The 18,230-nt window shown below is 29.9% G+C and overlaps 1 protein-coding gene and 1 non-coding gene across 2 annotated transcripts; both read left to right on the plus strand.

The window, feature by feature from the left end:
• Positions 1-134: 134 nt before the first annotated feature.
• Lnpk (zinc-ribbon metal-binding protein lunapark) lies at positions 135-18,016 on the plus strand. Its single transcript, XM_085187594.1, has 9 exons — positions 135-519; positions 7,625-7,860; positions 9,840-9,972; positions 10,264-10,369; positions 12,794-12,915; positions 13,304-13,433; positions 13,970-14,119; positions 14,413-14,496; positions 14,860-18,016. The coding sequence occupies exons 1-9, from the start codon at positions 493-495 to the stop codon at positions 14,931-14,933; spliced, it is 1,062 nt and encodes a 353-aa protein (XP_085043720.1). The 5' UTR covers positions 135-492; the 3' UTR covers positions 14,934-18,016.
• TRNAW-CCA (transfer RNA tryptophan (anticodon CCA)) lies at positions 6,321-6,392 on the plus strand. The gene has a single exon. It is a non-coding gene; the product is annotated as a tRNA-Trp (tRNA).
• Positions 18,017-18,230: the final 214 nt, after the last annotated feature.

The following is an 18,230-nucleotide window of genomic DNA, read 5'->3' on the forward strand; positions in this document are numbered from 1 at the left end:
TTTGTTCCACTTGTCTGTACGTGTACAGGTAGCATTAGTACAAAATGGCTGCGTTATTAGGTGTCATTGTCAGAATAGAAAAAAAAACGATTGTCTATGGCGCAAAAATATTTGAAGCTTGAATGACATATTTTGTAAAGGATCGGATCGGGGAGAATAAACGGGTTCTTAGTTCTTATATAGTCTAATAAGATTCGCGTCATATATATGTTGTGATTTCTCATTAAGTTCGAATAATGGCGTACTATAATTAAATTCGGAAATGTAATGTGTCAGTGCATACGCTAAGTCGCTTCATTTTTACTAACTTCTAGAAAAAAAAATAAAGTATAAATTTGTCGGCGTTATAGGTTACATATTCGTCATCACAATAACGTATGTGTTATGAAAAAACAATTTCTGGACCAAGATTGTCTAAAATTATTCTATAAAAGTGTTTGTTAAAGTGGACGTTATAATTTAATATAAAGCTAAAAACCGCCTGGAAAGAAAATGGGTCTGATAATATCGAGATTTCGCGTAAGTATTTTGATTGATATTCATCATGTTTTGTACTGTAGCCAAAACTATTTCGATGGTAGAACATTTAAAAGTTTCTGGCGCGAATTCAAATGACCTATAAGTGGCATCCTAGCAGTTACTAGATTCTATTTTAATTAAACTTGATATATTAGAAAGGCATACTTTCGTTAATTAGTCCCAATTGGAAATAGCATTTACTCATATTATTTTAAAAAGCATTACACTTCTTTATTCAATATAAACAACTGCTTATAAAACTCAAACCAATAAAATTTGCAAATAAATTTTAGCTTTAAATATATTTTCTAAAAAAAAATAATGATTTGATTTTTTTAAATATATTTTCTTTGAATAGTTTATATTTCACTACTACTATTTTAATAAATGGATTTAAATAGAAGTTCACTTGAAAAGGTCAATTATTTATCAAGATTTACAGTATGGCATTAGTATGTTAATATGAGTAAGCATTGTAATGTTAAATATAAATAGCTTTCCTTTTTTTTGCACCTTTAAAGTTTTACTGTAAACATAAGACAGAGTTTTGTATTTGTTTACACTGAAAAATAATTATTTTTTATGAGCTTCCAACTGTATCCTGCATATATCAAGGTATGATACCTAGAATTAAGATACTGCTTTTCACTCTGCTCAATTTTTAAAACATTCCAAATTGAGTAGTGACTCGCAATACTGTATTTCATTTAATTCTTTTTGATATAAAAAGGCTTGAATTGAAAGATAAAATGAAGAATTGAATATCTTGATACAAAGTTCTTTTTGCCAGCGATGCTGTTGTTTGCTGGTTCTCTTTACACATATTCTCTTATTGTATATTTTGGACTATCAATTTCCTTAGTGTTTTCTCCATACAATGTGACATTGGTGATGTGAATAGTTCTCAACTGGCCGGCTCTAAAAGCCTACTCTAAAGAAATCACCTTAATGAAGTATAGTTGTACACTGGTTTTTGATCATAATTTAATTTCATTTCCTGTATTAAGGTGAAAAAATAAATTCTGGAGGTATTGTGTGTTGAGTGGTAGAACTCAATGCCACCCTTTGCCTCATTATCAGAGCGGAGAAATGGAAATATAAATAAATATTTCACTTCATAATAGTGGAATTTAAATAAAAGTATATAGTATAATGCAGTCAGAGTTATCTTTCTTCAGTCATTTAGAATATGTTATACGCAAGTCTTAATTAAGTTAATTTGACTGCTAAGACAAAGCACCATTAAAAACTAGAGTTTTATAAAAAATGTTAATATTGAATTCATTAAAATGTCTTTGTTTACAATCTACATATAATACCTTATCAATGATTACTTTCTTTGTTTTATAACTCTTTAATATTCATATGTGAAAAATTTACTTACAATAATTTATTATGCTGATGCTAATGTTCATTATAATTGTTATTAACAAAGGCTGAAAGTTTCTCTTAGTTAAAAATACATATGCAATAGTATATTTTATGTATTTTCAACATCTTAATTAATTTTGGACCAGATTTCAGATTAACAATAATGAACCTTTATTTTGTAAGATAAATAAAAGAAAATTATCGACTTTTCCATTAAGTATATCAATATAAAATCAATATAATATTTCTGTATACTATATAGTTGTAGCGAACATTTAGTATTCAAAATTAATATTACAATGTATAATTATTATATTTGCTAGAATCATCCGCACGCAGCGCATTGGATCTTTAATTTTACTCATTTAGTGTAAAATAAATATTAGATAATATTAAATAGTGGTATCACATATTAACCGATATATTGGAATAGTCCAATATCCAATATGATTCTAGCAAATATAATAATTATACATTGTAATATTAATTTTGAACACTAAATGTTCCCTACATAGTAATCAAATAATATTTGAACTGAAAATTGTGAAACTTAAGTCACAAAAAATACAATTTGTTGAATGGCGCAGGAGCACGAGCGTGCGAATGTAAATGTAGGTAGACAGGCTGTGGGTTCAATTTGTTCGACAGTGTTGTGAATAACTTCTCAAGCATAAAAAAATACAAAAACGACAAATGATAAGATATGAGGTAGAGCTGTCGCGATGGGATCTACAGGTTCTAAATGGTGCAGGCTTGTTTTAAAACAAGTTGGTGATTTCAATAAACAACTTCAAGCATCAGCAGCCTCGACTCTTGTTTTAAAGATTCCTAAAAAAAGACGATACTTCGACACATGCGTATATAAATTATATCAAAATGTTACTTTATGCTTAATGAGAACGAAATGTTAAACGCTGTGTTCTACCTTTATTTATTGTATGTTGAATTCGATGTTGAGATAACGTTTTAATTCATAAACTATATATCCAAGAATGAAAACGGCATCTAAAGATCGATCTCAGGATTGACAGCACTTTATAAATACGGGCCTAAGAAACGAGCGGAAGAACTTAAAACCACCAGTCGCGAATAGGAATTGAAGTTTCCACTATGAGCGAAATCGGTCCGAACCTTCAATCAAGGTGCTGGAGAAAAATACAAAATAGTAAACCTGTCATAGCTTCAGGTGTAAACTTTTTAAAACATTAATGATTTGTTTTTCAAGAAATAAATTAAATATTGAATTGAAATAACAAGTACCTACCTACGGCAATTTACATTTTTAAATAGATGTGAATGTTTATAAGATTTCATAGATTATGCAGGTTTTTTCATTAAATCCGAAGTAAATAGGTAAGTAGATGAATAACATAATGAGATTTGTTTGTTTAGTCTTGTCGGTTTTATCGAAAAATATTTATATTTAAATAAAATTATTGATTTAAGCAGGATTTATTTTGCCCTTTTTTTGGCTTTACGCTGTATATCGCAGGGTAGGAAGAGGGAACCTATTGTTAACACACTTCGTTTACCATTAAGGCACTGACTGAATTGTTGGGGCATTGCAAGTTGAATGGCGAAACTCAACGCTATGCTTTACCTTGTCACCAGAGTGAGAAATTGAAATATTTAATTTCCACAAGTAGATATCGAACACCCACCTTTCGCGTTTCGCATAGTTGAGTTAATCACTTTAGAACAAAACTGATAGCAATAAGTATTGGAGTATCGTCCATTATATTGATTTACCTACACATTCAATTGTTTGGTATTTAGATCACCGACCTTAAGGAACCTTAGGTGGATATAGTCTTTACTAATATTGCCTAGTATCAAATGATTTTGTAGTTACACATTTTAGGGTTCCGTTTTGGTAAATGTTAAATAATTTAGTTTACATTTTTATGATAGTAGCTGTAGCTTCAGACTGGAAACGGTGACGATTGTCCGTCCGACTCGTACTAGGGGATTGTTGAGTGCCTTTTGACTGTTGAGTGCCGCCACTAAACGCAGTGAGTGTGAAATTGTATGGTGCATGGGCAACGGAATGTCTGTAACACTTAAGTTCCCATTGTCTACCTATATCGTGTGACATTGAAAAGAATTATCGTATTCATCCGTTATCTGCTAGCAAAACAGGCAAAACTTTTACAGAAGTATTCAAAGCACTAATATAAGTTGGTATATTCATATTGATTTTAGCAACTCACATATTGCTTATAGGCTTTGGCACTATGTTCCCTGACACTAGGGAACCTAGTGTTAAGACACTCCGTAGCTCACTTTACGCCCTAATTAGAGGTACTGCTTGTAATCAATGTCGCAATTTGCCTTGGCAGAGCAGGGATGTGAAAATAATTTACTCCCTCTAGTGGATATTAAACCCAAAGCCATAATGGTTTTGTATAAGTATACATAATTTTGTTGAAGTCCTTAATTAATCTAAACAAGGAGTCGAACCCACTGCCTGCTATTTATGTATGAGATTCAAAGACAAACATATTATGAGTCAATATAAAAAGTATAGAAATTTAAACGGAAGCCAACAAATATTCTTATAAAAAAAGAATTACGTACTACGTTTATTAATTAGTGTATTGACGCACATTAGTTTCATACTTTGTTATTTAAAATACTTATGAGTGAGCTAGCGGTTAGAATATAATTGTTTTATTATACACTTTCGAATCTCTCTATTTTTTTTAGTTTCACGCTATATCTCGCACATAGTAGAGTAGGCAGAGGGAACCTGGAACTTAGTGGTTCTGAGACACTCCATTTCCATTAAGACATTTCCGTTCCCTCGGTACAAGAATCTCTGAGTGGATATCAAACCCACAACTTTCTTGTTTACAGTCACATGTAGTCCCACTGCTCCAATTCCACTATGCTATAATGCTTACTTAAAATTTATTAATTTAAATACAAGGACGCAATTATAGATTGGCGAAGTAATATATTTAATATTCTTATATCCTCGCTCTGGTGATGAGAGAAAGCGCGTTGAACTCCGCCACTCAGCACCCAGAATTCGGCGGAAAGTGGGAACCGGAAGTGTTCTAAAACTAGGTTCCCAGATATAGCGTGTAGCTAAAATAAACTTTAAATAGGAACTTTCTATACCAATGCATTTAAACCATTAGACATACTTTCAAAGAATCTTTTGAGACTCACAATATTTGAAAGTAAAGCGACCGCAAGAGCGAAATAAGAGCCCGAGCGGTTACGCTCTAGCAAGTCCACTTTCGTTTCAGAAACAATATAGCCTCTATAATGTTATATGATTTGGATATATTTTTTTATAGTGTCTGTCTGTTTAAACTTACTTTTACCTATTTGTTTTTTAACCAACTTTAAGAATAAGTTCTATATTTATTATTAATTAATTAATTTAATTGTTGGAATTTGGTAATATTTGAATATAATCTACTTAGAATTGTTTGTATATCTTTATAAAGATTTCTCGGAAACTAATAATCATATCGAGATATGTTAAGGAACATTCCCACTTTCAGTAACATATATTACATTACACTTAATATAATGAATAACGATTATTCAATACAATTGATTACATAACTGAAATAGTATTGGCGAACTATGGCATGACTACAGAATGCAATACCGATTGTCTGCTTCGCCCACATGGATGGAATTACAATAGTATAATATATATTATTAATGATTATACGACTTTATAATCGCGATCTTAGCTATGTATTACAAATTAAGTCGTTTAAGAAAATAATTATAAATGCGATAGAAAGTTATATTCCGTCTGTTAACGGCGTAGTGTTAGTGTTGATACTCTCCGTTAACCCAATTTCAATTCATTTTAAATAATCTTAAATAATTGTTAGATATAAACGTTTATTTTACATTAAAAAATCTTAGTAAATAATTGTCGCTCTATAATAATTTTCGGATTACAATAAAAATTGAACTCACTGTGCCTTTCGATAATTTAGAGATTTTATTTTTAAATTTATTTGATGTACTTATCAATTATAAAGACCGATTTACGTCATTAGTACCTACATATAGTATTAATTTTTCCTTGCCATCATCTGTATAGGTATATATATATTTAAAATATCATACCGTCTTTCCTGGTCGCTATCACCGTAGTATCCTTATGTAAAAATCCTATATAAACATTAGTTTATTAGATAAATGTTCGAGAAAAAAAAAATTTAAAATACTCATTTCATTACCATTATTAAGAAGAGACAATATTGTTATATTATACAGATTGATTTAGATAAATAAAATTTTTGTATAGTACGTAATAAGAGACGTGACTTTGTGTTATCAGTAGAATGATAATAAAAAATTCTTTATTAGTAGGTTTATTTACATCACTTCTATATTATTTATAAAAAAAATGTATTTCCTATAACAGTATCGAAAATTTCATTGTTAGTAGACACGACTCCGTGGCGCAACGGTAGCGCGTCTGACTCCAGATCAGAAGGTTGCGTGTTCAAATCACGTCGGGGTCAACTTGTCTCTTTTTTTTTTTTCTTTATTTATATTTTTTTGTATATATTTTTACTTTATATATACATTTTTTTAAGAGATATTTTCTTTTCATTTATTGCTATGCGTGTGTGGTGCATACATAGTATGTTTTATCAATACAAAATGATTTTAATATAATAATATTATTATGTTGAGAAATAAATACTTATTTATAATATTTTTTACACGGTTCTTTAAATATTTTTTTTCTAGAAGAAATCTTAATCAATGCAAAAACATCCTCATCATCAATTTACATTTGTAATTTATGAAATAAATATAAACTTGAAATAAATATAAACTATGAAATAAATAAATATAAAAAGTTATTCTGTCTGTTTTGTTCTGTCTAAATAAAATTTGTGAATCCTATTTTAAAGAAAACTATTGATAATATTAAATTTAAAGGGATACAGTGTGAAGCTATAAAATAAACGCGGAAGTGATATTGTAAAATAACTATATACAATTATAATATTCTAAAATATTGAAACTTAATAATTCGGTGCTTGTTTCCTTTTAAATATAAGCGATGGATTAGATATCGCTTCCTATATATATGCTGCGGTTTTAGTTTACACTGGTGTATAAATACAAAATGACACAATATTGACGTTATATGTGAGAAGAATAATGTTATATATAGTCTATTCATTGATTGTGATTGTTGGACGTTCAAATCCCAACGTGTAATTTCATTTATTTTATCGCACGTCAGACTGTCAGAGGCTCGATCTCTTATTTGTTTTTAGTAGCGTCTTTTGTGGGTAGTGTTTATTATGGAATATTGAAAGTACACGAAACATTAAAATTATATTAATTTTGTAACGTAAAGATTTTTGAACGCAATCAACATGCAGTGTGTCGATTTCTGGCGGTAAGCGGATTACGGTAGTGTTATTACACTAGGTTATCTCCCCTTAAAGAAGGGTACTTTCGGAATAAAACGTTAAAGTTAACAAAAAAATAATTATTGCATAATTTCACATTTTTTTAGCTTCACGCTATAACCCGCGTAAGCAGAGGCAGAAGGAACATAGTGTTAAGATACTTCATTCCCCATGCACGAAGTTGCAAGTTAAGCTACCAGAGCGAAGAAATGAGAATAACTCATTCCTTCGAGTGAGAAACGAACTCATGACCATGGCGTTTACAGTTATATGATTCGCTGAAATACTATAACTTAATAATATAAATATATTTCTTGTTCCAGCGCAAGAAAACAACAATAGAAATCCTAGAGAAACTAGAAACGAAAATCAAGAACATAGAGCAAGATGGCCAATACAAGGAGCAAACTCACAAGCGTGTTATCGGCTACGTGATGGCGTACTCCGTCGGTCTGTACGTCCTCTTTGCAGTGCTCTACTACTACATGTACGTGGGCCGGAGCCAGTACTGGCTGCATTCACTCCTGTACGCGTCCCCGTTGCTGTTCATACCTGTTCTGTGAGTATTTGGTTGGGTTTTTTTTTAGGTTTATAACAAAAAAAATGAGCTTCGCGTTGTATAAGCATATAGTAGGGTAGGCAGAGGGAACCTGGTGTTAATCTTCCCCATTTTTCGCCAAATTCTGGACGCATTGCGTGTTGAGTGTCGGAATTCATCGCCGTGCATTGCGTCGACGACAGAGCGAAGGAATGAAATTATAATTTTTTAATAAATATTTCATAGTCACGGATCATTATGACAAAATATTTTTTTATAGCATGAGCCTGATGTCCTTTCAAGGACGACTAAAAAAAATTAACAATCTCCTTACGCATGTTTGAGATCTATTTCATGACATTTGATTTGTTCCTAATCTTGAACTATCTGAAGTACCTTGTGAAATAAGCAGATAAGGTGCAATACGGGGCACGGGGCTTCGTTGATATAGTTTTATCACACGCATCCACAGTTATTTTCTTTTTGAGGGGTATTGACATCAGGAAATTGCGCTATATGAAAACATATTGATGACCGCTACTTAACGTCGTCATGTGCGTAAGGAAGGGGGGGGGGGGGGGGGAAAGGACAGCTGTTCACCCCAGATAAGTCTGTTGCCCACCCCAGAAATTTCCTATCTAACGCAAAAAGGATGTTCAAATTTGAACCAGTATTTTCTGATATTGGGGCGTTCATCCATACAAACTCGAAACTTTATTATTTTATTATATTATAGTATAGATATATAATTATATTATAGATACGTCACAAAACCGACAATATTAAAGTTCAAAGTATCTACGTTTCAATACTAACGTCCCTTCGTTGGCATGTTTATAAAACAATTGCAACGGAACTGCTGAATAACTTCTCGCTATATTTATACGGTCCATAACAATAATATAATGGCACAAAGGCTCAAACGTACGTGACTGTAAATGGGACGCGTTGTGGGTTCGATTATCATTCAAAGAAATGAAATATTTTATATTTTCATTTTCTCGTTCAGGTAAGCGTGGCGTTTAGTTCCGCCTCTCAACACGCAATGTCTTCAGGATTTTGCGGAAAGTGGAAAATGTCTTAACATAAGGCTCCCTCTCCCTATCATGCTATAAAAAAAAAAAGATATGTTACTATAACTAACATAGAAGCCGTCGTAGCGCAGTGGTACAGTGCTTGGCAAGATGATTATGGGTTTGATTACCACATGACGTGACGTTCAGCTTTTCTGCTCGAAACACAATGTCTCGAAGACCTAGGTTTAGAGCGGAAAATCAGAAAATATTCTGGATATAGCAGCATTTTCAGAAAGAACCTAGTATTGAAACTAAGATCTTCATGGAGGAAATTATAGAATTTATAATTTAAAAATATTTATATTCCTGATTACCTTGCCGTTCTATCATTTTATATAACACAATTGTGGTTTTATTTCATACTATTTAGAGAATAGGGCATTTGAAATATGTATTTGATAAACGACTCACATCCTGTGAATGCGGACTGGGTACTGTAAATTGGTCTAAACGTCAGGTTTAAATATATGCATATTATATTATAATATAGCTCAAATCAAGTTGTCAACCAGTTTAAAATAGGCTTCCGTTTTTATTAATGTTTTACTTCACTTTGTATCACGCATATAGCAGGGTAGATAGAACAAACCAGCTAGGATCCTACTGTTTAAGGAAAATATTAAATATTTCATTTCTTTAAATGGAAATCGAACCCAACACGAGTCGCAATTACAGCCGCACGCTTGTACGCAACCACAGGCCTCATATTTTGTGGTTATTTTCTCAATATCTATATAGCTTTTTTGGAGCAACAGTGACGTATTTGCACTTTCCGAAATATTGTCAATCAAATATTATCAATCTAAATTTGAAAATTAATCCCTCCACATACATTGTGTTTTTAAAAAAAGTGCAATTGCGTCATTGTTGAACCAAATCACCGATACATTTTGTATTGTAATATAATTATAAGTGTTATTCCAGTGTCATATTCTTACGGTTCTCCATATCTTGGTATTACAACTGGTCACTAACCAAGAACAGATTGAAACTTACCAAAATGAGAGACGAGAAAAAGAAGATTCTAGAAGACGTGATGAACACTGAGACTTATAAGGTAAATTAATTGTAATGTGATTCTTTTAGCTTTATGGTCTATCTCGCACGTAGCATGGTAGACAGAGGGAACCTGGGAACCTAGTGTTCATACACTCCGTTTCCATTAAGACACTAAGTAAGTAAGCAAAATTAGATTTATGGTTAAATAAAACTACAAACTAGAACTAGAATTGATAATCCCAAAAACTTTAAATTATTTTCTCGTCATCTTCATTTTCCTAACAAGGATATCTAGTAATTTTTTTACCGACTTCTGTTTTCATTAAATTATAAATTTTATCCATTTTAGGTAGCAAAAGAAATATTAGACAAATACGGAAGTCCCGAAGAACAATCTAAAGCGACGAAGCCATTCTCCCCACTCGCCGTTCCCGGAACGCCCAAGAGTCAGCCAGGTAGCTACAATTTGTTTAGATATTTCTATAAATCTAAATATGATGGGTATAATCTTGTGTAAATTTGCAGATTTTGTATATTTTTTATTTCTTCGTTACATGTATATGTAGTAGTAGTAATGCTATTATTATTTTTATCCGCACGGGTAACTTATTGTTCTTTTTTTCTATATGAAATGAAAGGATGAATAAGTTGAAGCGTATATAAAAAAAAAATAATATACCTTATTGTACACATAAAAGAAATATATAGAAAGAACAACATAAATAAAAATAAAAGAAAAACACGTATGCAAAGGCGGTCTTATTGCTTTAAGCAATCTCTACCAGACAACCTTTGAAGTTTAAAAATACTATTTTTATTTTTGCGTCTAGTTGACTACTCGATAAACTTATCATGGAAGTATATCTATGACATTATGTTTTATTATTCTTTTAATTATAATCATAATCACTGATATATTTATTGTTGTGGTCTTTTTTAGTCTGTGCGATATTTAAAAAATGTCACATTTTTAGGGGAAAATTTAATTTGAAATGATTCAATTTCATTGTTTTTTTATTTTAAATAATTGGTCACAATTTTTATGATCTCGTTGACTTTAAGACTTAAAGCATTTTTTTTTTCATTATTTTTAATTCTATTTATTCAAATATAGCCAGAATATTGTACGTATTATATAAATTTAACGGACGTTCTTGGGCTTGACCACCGACTTATAATTACGATGGAATTGAAAATAGTATTTATTATTAGTTATTTAATTTTATTTGAAAAAAAAGCAATTAAAATACACTTATTTAATAAGTAGATATTATGTAATGTTAATATTAAGCTTCATGGTGCTAGAAAGTATATAAGAAATTAATCCTTTGCTTTTTAATTTAAATTTAAAAATCTGAAACAGATAATTTTTAAATAAAGTATTTAATTATAAGAAATAATGTTTTATATGATGTACTGTAAAAGTAATAAAATATAAAAAATACATTTTAATACTATTTAAAAGGCTTTGTAGTTTATTTGAAAACCTTTTCCTTAATTTAATAAAAAAAACAATATAGATAATTTATATCGACTTGTATAAAAGATACATTACAAAATATATTCTATCGTTAAAATTTATGATGCTTTATAGCAAACGGGAGTTTCCCGCATTCAAAACGATAATATTGCCACTTCTTAGTATTGTTTCAATGAAATTGATAACATTACGGTACACACAAATAAAAGTTAACTATGTATTAGTAATATCACATTTGATACTTATATTTATTCATTATACATACATTTACAGTACTTGTAATTTTTCTAACGTATTAATATTTAAAAAAAGTTATTGTTATTGTAATCAAATATAACCATAAAATTTTCTAAAAATTAAATAGGTCCCTGGTATATGTAGATTTTAAATTAGAACATGCATGCCACTGTTTTCAGGCAATATCCTTTTTGGATATGATATTGTGAACTGGCAACACAGCATTTCCATTTCTGCAGGGGAATCCCCCTATCAAACATTTTATTTTCATACCATTTGCCCTTGTATGCCACCGAGGCGCAACCAAGGCCATATTCTATTCATATATTGTCCTGTAACTGTAGGTAATAAGAGTGATGAACAAGAATTGTTTGATTAACTACAGTACGATTGACGAAGTTTGGCCGCCCTGAATTTAACTAAATGGGCAGACCCAATAAGGTCAGTGGGGTAGGGTAGCCCAGTAGGGTATCAAGTATAATATGCAAGCACACAATAGTAATATAATTTATTATTACTAAAAAAAATGCTAACTTTACTCTACTCTACTTTTAAATAAATATTTACAATAAATAATAATAAAAAAATCTGAGGTAATGAAATGATAGGTACCGAAATTTTGTAACATAATAAAATGCGACTCGTTTGACTGTAATGCGTTATTTTTTTTTTCTTGAAGTATATAATATTTTTTTCTGTATTCGTTTGAAGATAATGTTATTGAATTAATAAAGCTTACATAAATCTGTATTTGAAAATGGATATAAAAAATAGATTTTAATTAATTTTGAACAATATCATATTCAGACTTGTTATTCAAACGACTATTGTTATAATTAAATTTGGAAAATACTAAATTGTATTTTATACGTTTTTTGTATATGGAGAAGAGAAGAGATTGTCTCAACATTAGGTCCCCCATACCCACTCTGCTATATGCGGAAATAAATGTAATTAAAATAGGTAAAATACTTAAAGAAAATGTAAACAAATTACCTAAAGAGATTTCAACCCACGCCTCTTTTAAGCCGCAGCTCAAAAGTCCTGACCACTAACTACTTTCGTAACAATACCAAGTGCGGCGTTAAGCTCTAGTTAAAAAAACGTAAAAATATAAAATTGTAACTTTTTACATAATGTAATTGTAATTTTTTTATTACAGCAACCCCAGTGCAGATTCGACCGAGGCTGGCAATACAGAATTCCACACCGATATCTAATAACAATCTCAATATAGTGCCGTTTAACACTCCAACTGCTTTATATAAGGGACCTAGGCTAAGGGTAAATATTATTTTTTTACAGCTCTACGTTGAATTCCGCAGGATAGAGAGTGAGAAAACATCACTACATTATCTCCTCATTTTTCTGTCGAGTGGCGAAACCCAACGCCGTACTTTGACTTACAATAGCAAGGAAATGAAAATATAAAATTACTCGTAGTGGGTCCCACTTCGTCGCAAAGGTCTCAAATAAGAATGGTTTATATTTATATTTAAGAAAACGTATAAAAATTTTAAAGTAGCGCGTATATTTTGTAAGTATTAAACATTTTTGGAAACCCGACAACATTTATATAAGTTATTTACTTGGACGATTTCCTAGAGGCCCAGTTTTTTTAGTAGTAGTTTTTTCGTACGTTTTTTTAAATATATTTTTTAAATGTTTTCAGTCAGATCAACTTCCCCGACCACTAGCTGATAGAAACCGCTCTGCTTTGGACAAAGTGGTTGACTATTTACTGAAAGACGGTCCCAACAATCGTATGGCGTTGATTTGTTCCGAATGTTATTCTCATAATGGTTTGTATGAAGCTTTTTGGATATTCCTGTCGTTAAGTTTTCAGTTTTCCTTTTAAAAAGTCCTTATTTTAGAGGTGTCGTTGTGCTATATTTTAAAATTAAAAATATATTTTAATTTGGCTTTAAATGTTTAAATGGTCTTTAAATTCTTGATGGAATGAGGATATTCAGTTAAGTAAAATATTTTTTTTGTTTTATGACAAAAACATTTTTTTCATGTAAAATATTCAATCCATCTATAATAACATATATAATAATATCTGGAATAACACATGCATTGTCGAAAATATATATTAAAAACGAACCTTAAAAAAATTAATTGATATATTATAATTATAAATTCAATTTCATTTTTAAAAAAATGTTATTAAATAAAAAAATATTATATAATAGTTTCGATCTAAATCAGTTCCATAGTTTTTGCGTGTAAGTGGAACAAACATTACAAACTTTCATACTTGTAATAGTAGTAGGATAGGATTAGTAGGATATACATAGTATATAACAACTTAGGATATTTTTTTTTATCTAAAAAGGTATGGCAATGGAAGAAGAATTCGAATACGTGTCCTACGCTTGCGCGTACTGCGGCCGCCTCAACGCCGCCAGGAAGCAGCGACCCACGGCGCCACTGCTGGCCACTGCGCCCCCGAGAGCTCTGCCCGCGCCTTCCAGATTTAATACTGGTGAGATAGAAATGTAATACATAATACATAGAAATGTAATCCATGCTTCTTATTGATCAAGCATAAAATCTTCTTCGTAATAAAAAGACCGACTAAGATTTTTATTAAATTTGTGAACAAAGACATATCAAAAATCAAACAATCACTACAGTCGTGTTCATAATGTATCACATCCATTTAACATGCTATTCCGCCAGCATTTGCCGGAAAGTCTTAACCATTTAGCAAGAGAGAATGCTGTTTATTTTTTTTATGTATTTTGTATTGAATTGTTTCATTATTCTTGTTTTTAGGTAGCGGCGATGATTCCTCCGCAGCCAGTTCTGGTAATGAGAGCGAGGAGGAAAAGGAGAATGAGAATACAATGAAACAAAGCGGTGAGTTACGCAAACTTTTTTTTTACATGTTTTAAAGTATTAAACGCAGTGGCAAAGAAGACGAAACGATTGACGTTAGAATGACGGTCACTATAACGTAATATTGGTACTATATAGACTGATATAGTCTCATAACACTGGCATTGCATCTTGAGTGGCGGAACTCAAAACCGCCCTTTGGCTCGACACCAGAGCGAAGATATCGAAATATAAATTTAAATAAATATTTCATTTCATCGAGTGAGGATAGAACCCACAACTAGCCGCGTTTACACACTTCATTCATACACTTTGTGCCCCTGCGCTACGACTGGTCTCAAAAACTTTGCTATAATATATATTTTCTTATTTTTCTTATTCTAGAAGGAGAACCGGATCGTCCCCCCTCCCCAATGGAGGTGGAAACGAAATCCGAACAAGATAAAAAAGAAGACTGACAGAATTGTTAATTATTTAAATTTAAATTAAATATATTAATAATACATATAACTTCAAACGAAAATCAATCAATCAATGGAAATTCGTAAAGGTATCTTATGAATTAATGCCTTATTAATAAATGTAGTGTAGTTCTGCCTCTGTTTAAAGTTTGGAGTTTTAGGTAAGTGTGCAAGAGATGGCATGATACCTTATAAATTAATATAAACAATATTCATTTCTCTTGAATATAGTAATATACATATATGATACCGCCATTTTATAGCAACTTGGAAAAAAATATTGTAATTCAACCTACTTCTATCATAATTCAAAATGGCTGTTTGTAAAAAACAATATAGACATTTTTATTATTAAATATAAAAATAAATGCAATATTTATTGCACTTCAAAATTAATTTCAGTTGTATTGAAAAAAATATTAATTTTACATTAGAATTTTTAAATTTATACCATAGACAGAAAAAATAAACTATGTTTATTGATAAGGATGAAGAAAAAAAATCATAAATAAAATGCTTCGAATGTTTGCTTTAACACGGTGTTCATAATTTATAACATTTAAGTAAACAATTTTATAACATTTAAAATTATGATATTTATTTAAAAATACTTGTCAATTTTGGTGAAAACTTCTAATACTTGTAATTTTGACGTAATTGAAAAAGTACTTTTGACATATACTATTGTAACATTTAGAAAAAGAAATACAATATAAATACTTAATTTTTTAAAATTATTATTATTGTAGTATAAAAATATTATGTTTCTGTATTTAAACTGTTCTTCGAATAATTTCATTTAACATGGCTTCTTAATAAAGATAATATATTTTTTTCTTATTCTACTACTATTTATTGACATAAAACATTATATTACTATAAACTATAAACACAATGGTTTGATTCTCACTTGGAGCAATATTTTTTCTATTTTCCCCTTTGATAAGATGTGAAGTGCAGAGGTGAATTCTATCACCTAACACGCAGTGTCTCCAATTGCACGTTAAACGGGATACGGAGTGTCTTGACACTAGATTGTTTCGAGATGTTGCTTGTTAAGTAGTGGAATTGAACACCAAACTTTATCTTGTTACAAGAGCGAGGAAATGTTTATAATTCATGCTGTTGAGTGGGCAAATCGAACGCAAACCGTCGTGTTTACAGCCAGACGCTTTGTCGCTGCGCAACGACGGCGTTAAAATTATAATTTATCAAATAGTCATGTTCTTATTGAATTATGTTTAACATGTTTAATTGTTAATTAAATGCAAACAGTATTTTCGTATATTTTCACTATATGTTAAATAAAGCTAGCTTCATTTTAAAATAGTATAAAATATCATTACTTTTGACTGATTTAACAGACTAAACGAAATTTTGAATTATAATTATTTATAACATTCTGTATAATTTGTTTTTACAAGTATACTATATTAGCATGTTAGTACTTTAAAAAACATCTACCTTTTTATATATAATTTTCTAATCATACGTAGACAAATATAACCAATTAATTATGTTTATTATTCAAAAAAATTGCTATTATAGCACTCTGTTTAAAGTCAAATTAAAAAAAAATTCTATGTATATATTAGTGTGTAAAAAGGTGTATTCTGTGAGGGAAGGTGAAAGATGGTTAAAGATTTTCCCATTTTGAAAGACTATTTATTATTCATATACATATAATTTACTTAGAATGAAACGCAGCAACTGAACGATGTTTGTATTTATTAAATATTAAATTTGACAACCCTAACGACAATTGCGGGTTTGATTCCCACTCGGGGGAATGAATCATTTGGCTTCTTCATTTTCATTGGTAAAAAGACAGCGCGGAGTTGAATTCCGCCACTCAAAACAATGTCTCGTAAAGTGGAGAACAGAGTATCTAAAGACTGGGTTCCCTATGCTGCCAAACTGTTGGAATTTTTGGAAATTCATAAAAGAAACTAAAACAACACATTAAAAATCATTGTAATAATTTTTTTTTTTCATATAAACAATAAAGTTGCGTTTCTTAGATTGTCATAGTAATTTATTCAAATAATATAAGTTATTTTGAATCTTCCTAGTTCTAGAATTAGACTTAGATAATAAACATGTACTAACAAATTCTGGCCCGCTACTTAACTTCTTTTACAGATAAATAGCATTAATAAAAAGTAAAATTAGAATTTCCGCATATTTAGAATTCTTTGAAAATATTAGTAGATGTATGATTTAGTTTAAACAACCTCACACACGAAACACTTATGCTTCTTTTGTCTATTCTTTATAAATCAAAATAATAATTTGTTTAACTTATTTCATATTCTCTGTGCAATAAAAAGATGTAATGACAATTAAAAACACTAACTTAATTTATTTTTTTATTAAAATAACATATTCCAGTGAATGTAGTCAAAATATAATCATTAATAAAGAATGTCTTCTAAAAGTTGTGTTGTTACATTTTTTGTTTTTTTTGTCATATTTTTAAATGTTGTTTATTAAAGTGAAATTGCAATATTTGTTTTTGAATAATTTGTTCCACTATTTATACTAAAAATATTTACGCCTTACGATTCATCAATATGATGCTACATTGATTATCTGTATATACTCGAAAACTTAATCTAGTCAATTTCTTTAAAAAACGCATTTGATTCGTTTCATAAAAAACTTTGCCCTAAACATTCCCTTTTGTTTTGTTTTCGCGTAAATATAAGATTGAAAGATAAAATAATTAATAAATTGCACTTATCGGATATTTTTTCTCAAATGTTATTATAATAACATTTATTTATATATTTTTTTCAACGTTTCTTCCTACATATTCATTCCAATTAGTTTTTTGCAAATTGATACGAAGACAATAACTGTTATTACAAGAGAAAACTGTTTGGAAATGTTTTAGTTATTTTATTTACAGATATTTGAGAAAATAATTGTTATATAAATATCAAATGTTATTAATTCAAGCAAGAATTCTCAATTGTAAATATCAAGACGTCAAGTGAAGTGTTGTTAAATTTGTTATTTATTGCTTGTATCGTTGGTTAGCTGTTTTATAACGAACTAATATACTGTAAGCAACTAGATTGTGGAGTTTTATTTTTATGTTTCCCAAGTGTTTTTCTCTTTTTTGAAGGTAGGTAAGTATTTAGTAAAAAAATAAAGACTTAATTTTATATGTATATTTTAAATTTAAATAATAATAGTAAATAGGCCTTTGTAGTTCTGGAGGTACTGAGTATGAGTGGCGGATCTCAACACTGCGCAGAGAAAGGAAATGAAAATAATAAAAAAATCATT

This window comes from Heliconius melpomene, chromosome 7 (assembly GCF_056956725.1).
Source record: "Heliconius melpomene rosina isolate 202511_hmr_F chromosome 7, ASM5695672v1, whole genome shotgun sequence".
NCBI lineage: Eukaryota > Metazoa > Arthropoda > Insecta > Lepidoptera > Nymphalidae > Heliconius > Heliconius melpomene.